The sequence below is a fragment of the Macaca nemestrina genome, chromosome 3 (assembly GCF_043159975.1).
Source record: "Macaca nemestrina isolate mMacNem1 chromosome 3, mMacNem.hap1, whole genome shotgun sequence".
Taxonomy (NCBI): Eukaryota; Metazoa; Chordata; class Mammalia; order Primates; family Cercopithecidae; genus Macaca; species Macaca nemestrina.
In genome coordinates, this window is record NC_092127.1 from 125,064,443 (window position 1) to 125,070,442 (window position 6,000).

Consider the following 6,000-nt stretch of genomic DNA (forward strand, 5'->3'; position numbering starts at 1 on the left):
TTTCCCTTAAAAAATAATTTGGACAGGATTGTTGTTTAAAGGATCAAGTCTCAAAATGTTTGATCACATACAATTGTGCAACAATCCAGAAGAAAACCTAATATTGTTGGTTGCGTTTTTCCCCTTTCACATTTTCTGTATTCAGAATAATAAATACATTTAATCTTTTTTCCTCCATAATTACACAACCTTTGAATATGAGTTCCAAAAATGACAATGTTGATCAGTTTTTATTTAAAACTGATTTTAAAAATTCATATATATAAAATAGGGAAATAACTTTTGTGCAGGAAAAGAGAAGATACAGAAGGCGGGAAAAAATGAACACAATTATGAAAGTCTTCAACTCTGGTTTCTCTGTGTATAAAAGCTTCAGATTTTATTTATACTTTTACCGAAAAAATTTAAAAATAAATAACATTCCTTGAAGCAGGTATACTCTAACATACACACACATATGTGACATTGAAATATATTGGTGAAAATAGTCATGGTCTGCCCTCAAATTTTTACTCTCCTTGGTTTATGTGATAATCTTAAGTGTGTATTTGTTTGAAATTTACAAACGGTGGAAACACTTTTTAAAAGACTCAGTATATTAGCATGTGTTAAGGGGGATTTCTTATTTTCTGACTAACATTTCAGTATTTTTAATTATGAGAAATCATGTAACCCAGACTCATGAATTTTGGGGCAGTGGAAATTATTTCCTTTGACTCTTTTTTCTGCATATCATCAATTTGCTTTTTACTCATGTTTCTTCTACTGTCGCTGTAAGCTTACTTGTTGTTTTTTCTTTCCTTTTCTTCATGCTGTCGTTTAGAGCCCTACAGAGAGACAAGTATGGGAGTAAAGCTAAACATTGCATATCAAATGTAATTTTTTTTAGTTCACTTTTATTGCATCACATATAGATGATGTAGTTATTAAAAACAGTTCATCTCACAATTTAAAAACTAAAAAGCCTATGAATCAACTTATATAAATATATGTTAATAGAGATTAGACGCTTTTGTTGTCTGATTCTTTTATTGTCACATAATCAACATAGTTGTTAAGTTTCATGTAATGTTTGTGTGAGTTAAATTGTTTTTAAATTAAGCATTTATTTTTGCTAAGTAATTCATAAACTTTTAATTTTTATTAGTACATTCCATCATAAAAATGTGTCACGTGCAACATATCCACTTTATTTTACTATGGCTGTTTTCAGCCCTTACCTAATGCATTGATAAACCAAAATAATAAACACGTGTTTCAATGCATCAGCCATCCAACCATAGCCATCAAGCATACCATAGCAGCTTCTGCAAAAGCTATCACCCATCACATACAGCCCTTTAAGAAGCATTTACTTTTATTTTTTCTTAACATTGTGGATTTGTCTACAAGATATAAAATGAAAATAAATTGCTTCACCCTATGTCTGTGATGGCTGCTTATTAATACAATTTATGCATTGCTAATTTTGAAAACTGTCCTAGTTGAATACACAGTATGCATCAGGAGTCCAAATAAAAATTGACATATTTGAAACACATAATTTAAACCAGTAATGAAACTAGTTGGGTTTTGATAAATAACTGCATCACAGATATAGAATGAATGCTGTATTTTCACAAGTTACCAATATATTAAGAAGTTTAATAGAATTCTCCAATTAATTTTTCTGTAAATAAACACCCTTTCTTATTTACCAGTATTGGTTAAATGTGTTTTTTTCATTTTGTGGTTGCATTTGAAGTGATTTATGAAACTACTATAGATTCTCGGATTTCTGTTCGTTCAAGGGAAGGCAAAAACCTTGAAGAAATATGTGGTCAGATTTATTTCACTGCAGCTGTTTCTTACCAGAATAAAATGTTTATCCTCTTTTAAACCCAAACTTTAACATGCACACAAATCCATCATTCATTACACAATGGTAACATTAATACTGACACAATGTTTTCAGGCACCAGATACCTGTGTCTTTCCACATTCTTTTTTAGTATTACCTAATGACCCTAAAAAAAATCTCTGATGGGATAGTATACAATAACATAGCATACAATAACAGCCAAAGTCCTTATAGCAGAAAAAAAAATTGGAAAGTAAATCCAAATACTTTTGTTTTGAAAATTCCTAGGTGTCAGTTCTTTTGACGTGCCATTTATCTGACTAAACATTACCTCATGACCTCATCATTCTGACAAATTTAACATAATCCTTTTGTGGTTTTCTATGTAGGGCTTATTTTTAATCTTACAAAATTCAGTATCAATTTATTAGACACTGCTTATTGCTTTTACTTTTGACCAGTATATTCAAAGTACCACACATGAATTATGTTAATATTATACCTATTTTGATGTTAAGACAATATGTAAAATTAAAGGTAATGAATTATTTAACTGACTTTGATGTGTATAAATTGAAAGCTATGAATGACTATACCAAAATTTTGTGTTATTTCGTCAAGTTATAACCAAATATACTTCAAATAATGTCAGCCAATGTTTGTGTGGCAATTGCAAATTGATAATTTATAGGTTTTTAAAAATTCTTTTAAAGATCTACTTTAAATATGATTTTCCCATTTATATGATTTCAATCACTGGTCCAATTATACACATATATAGATTTAATAATATTTTAGGTTTCCTTCCAAACATTTTATACTTAAGTAAATGCTAGCAATTTATACATATTTCATAGTCGATGAATGTTTTTGCTTCTGTGTGTGTGTGTGTGTTCTATGACTTGTTGGATATAAATGTCATAGTATCTTGTAATCTTTTTCAGAGGGGCTTCTGAACAATGCCAGGGATACAAGTGTCATGGATACTCTACCACTGAATGGTAACCATGGCAATAGTTACAGCATTGCCAGCGGCGAATACCTGAGCAACTGTGTGCAAATCATAGACCGTGGCTATAACCATAACGAGACCGCCTTAGAGAAAAAGATTCTGAAGGAACTCACTTCCAACTATATCCCTTCTTACCTGAACAACCACGAGCGCTCCAGCGAACAGAACAGGAATCTAATGAACAAGCTGGTGAATAACCTTGGCAGTGGAAGGGAAGAAGATGCCATTGTCCTGGATGATGCCTCCTCGTTTAACCACGAGGAGAGTTTGGGCCTGGAACTCATTCATGAGGAATCTGATGCTCCTTTGCTGCCCCCAAGAGTATACTCCACCGAGAACCACCAGCCACACCACTATACCAGAAGGCGGATCCCCCAAGACCACAGTGAGAGCTTTTTCCCTTTGCTAACCAACGAGCACACAGAAGATCTCCAGTCACCCCATAGAGACTCTCTCTATACCAGCATGCCGACACTGGCTGGTGTGGCCGCCACAGAGAGTGTTACCACCAGCACCCAGACCGAACCCCCACCGGCCAAATGTGGTGATGCCGAAGATGTTTACTACAAAAGCATGCCAAACCTAGGCTCCAGAAACCACGTCCATCAGCTGCATACTTACTACCAGCTAGGTCGCGGCAGCAGTGATGGATTTATAGTTCCTCCAAACAAAGATGGGACCCCTCCCGAGGGAAGTTCAAAAGGACCTGCTCATTTGGTCACTAGTCTATAGAAGATGAGACAGAAATTGAAACCAACAAAACTGCTAACATCTTGTTGACTGTTCTGAGTTGATATAAGCAGTGGTAATAATGTGTGTACTCCTAAATCTTTATGCTGTCCTCAAAAGACAAACACAAACTCTCAGACTTTTTTTTTTTTTTTTTTTAAATGGGATTTTTAGGTCAGCCCAGGGGAGAAAGATAACTGCTAAAATTCTCCTGTACCCCATCCTTTCTTGTCCTTTCCCCTTCAGATGGAGACTTCATTATGTTAATGAACAAGATATGAAGAAAATGGCACTCATTGTGGCCTTGTTGAATTACGTTGTGTCTGTTTTAACATCTCTGATGCTCTGTTACTAAAATTACAAGGACCTGCTTTTTAAAAGGCCAGAACAGTTGTCTGAAATTAGTAACAATGCTGCATCTAGATTGGAGTGCTGCACAAGCAAACATAAAAGCAAAGCAAAACTGTATCACATAGGGTTTTCGGTCACTCACAGCCTGAATTCACCACAACTGCAATAGCTGTGGAAAACAAAATAAAACAACAAAATTAATAATGAAATGGAGGGGAATTCTAGAATTATATGCTAAATGCATATTTTATGATTTGCTGTATTAACTGATGATAAAACTAATGGCAGAAAAAAGCTGAACAATTTCTATGTAATGTACAGATACTAGCATTGCACATATAGTCTGCTTTCTGTTCCTCCAGAATTTGAGTCCTGTTAATGTAGTAGAAAAAAAAAAAATTTTCTTTTTCTTTTGTGCTGGTCTTGCAAGTTTGTCTACCAGTAAGAGAGCAAAGTTTCCTTCCTTTCTTCTCTTTCTTCGTTTTCTTTCTTTTTTTCTTTTTCACCTTTTTTTCCTTTAAAACTTCGCCTGGCAAAAAATAAATAAATGAAACTATCACTTTATAAGAATCATTTTCTAGTAATGCAAACAAATTATTTTTTACAAAAAAATAAAATAAATAAAATTAGACTTCCTTCCCTCACTATATATCTTTATGCAGTCAGAATATTTCCAACAGTGTTTTTTGCAAACTAGAGCAGGACAAACTTTTATGTTTACAGGGCACATCTGTTGTAATGCAAAGCATATTTGGCAAGCAGTTCATCACCAGGACACTAGCTATGATTCTAGAAGTCAAAAGGTGTCTATAGAACTAGTGGGACTTCTGCATGTGAAAACGGTTTTCCATAGGCATTAAAGTGCTGAATGCTCAGTCTGATCCCCAAGTGGGCACCTGCACTACCGATTTTTAGAGGAAATTCACTCCCTCGTAGTAAGAATTGAAAGGTCAAATTATTTTGAAGTGATTTTTTTAAAAAAAGTCTTCTGTTTATTAACAGGAAAATTTATTTATTTGACAGGATTTTGAGTAATGTAGGAATACAAAAGGTAAATTAGCAGCACATATAATTTTTTTTTTAATTTATGATCCATTTTGTATGGTCTCAAAGTTGGATGACCTCATTACTAATATTTGTTGTAAAAGTGAAACTTGTTTGCCAACCAATAAACAACTGATTGAGATTTAGAAGATATTGTATTGATGTATGTACTATATGATTAATTAGTCTTTTTATTTTTCTCGCCTTTCTTTCCTTCTGTTTTCAATACATAAACTTTGCTAATCCTCCATGGCCCAAATGAGCCATGCAAAAGAAATCACTCTGCCTAGATGAATAAGCTAAGCACAAAATCTTACAGGTTTGCAGACAAAAGTAAACCAGAAAAATGGAATGGGCATGTTTATTTTGGCTGAAATCAGATGCATCACTTAATTTTGAGCAGGTTAACATATATGTTACTATTTACTATCTAAAACCAGGTGCAGTCACTATGCTTACCTTTAAAAATAGATTCAATCAGAGATATAAATATCAAATTTGGGGTCTGGGTGAGTCATATTTTTTTCCTCCTTTGTACATTCCATTTTGATGTTAGAAATTCAAATTTCCTGAATTTGCTAAAAGCTGCAAAGAGAATATTCATTTTATAAAGATATAATAAGACTTTTATTGTGTTTTTTTCTTATTCTATGTGATGGAAATAGGAAAAGATAAAGAAGTTCTTTCCAAGAAATTTTCTAGATCTCTCATTACTGCAGATCCTTTATAGCAGTGTCCAGGTACAGATCCCCTGTTACGGCAAAGCTAAACGGAATCTGCCAAATTATAATTTCTCCTGTGGCGTGTTTTATCTTGGGGTTTCCTTTTTCAAAAATCTAAACACTATCCATCTATAAATGACTATCTTAAACCAAGTTTAGAGAATGGCCAATAATCTGTATATAGTTTATAAATACATGACAAAAAAATTTCTGCTAGGCCAGAGTGCATCATAACCTTCACATCACCTCAAAATATTTTATGTATCATTCCTTTTTAGTCAATTGGCATGAATATTTTTTAA

The 6,000-nt window shown here is 33.3% G+C and overlaps 1 protein-coding gene across 49 annotated transcripts in view; it reads left to right on the forward strand.

Moving 5' to 3' along the window:
• The window catches only part of LOC105463581 (adhesion G protein-coupled receptor L3), an 856,114-nt gene extending 850,513 nt beyond the window's left edge, over positions 1-5,601 (forward strand). For 17 of the 49 annotated variants that reach the window (XM_071093422.1, XM_071093421.1, XM_071093420.1 and 14 more), the window contains 2 exons: positions 824-841; positions 2,785-4,346. In XM_071093422.1, coding sequence (XP_070949523.1) covers positions 824-841; positions 2,785-3,584 — 818 coding nt within the window. In that variant the 3' untranslated portion in view covers positions 3,585-4,346. Of the gene's footprint in view, positions 1-823; positions 876-2,784 lie in introns of all 49 variants that reach the window. The other 32 variants (XM_071093450.1, XM_011710779.2, XM_011710783.2 and 29 more) reach the window with 5 other exon arrangements.
• The last annotated feature ends 399 nt before the right edge of the window (positions 5,602-6,000 follow it).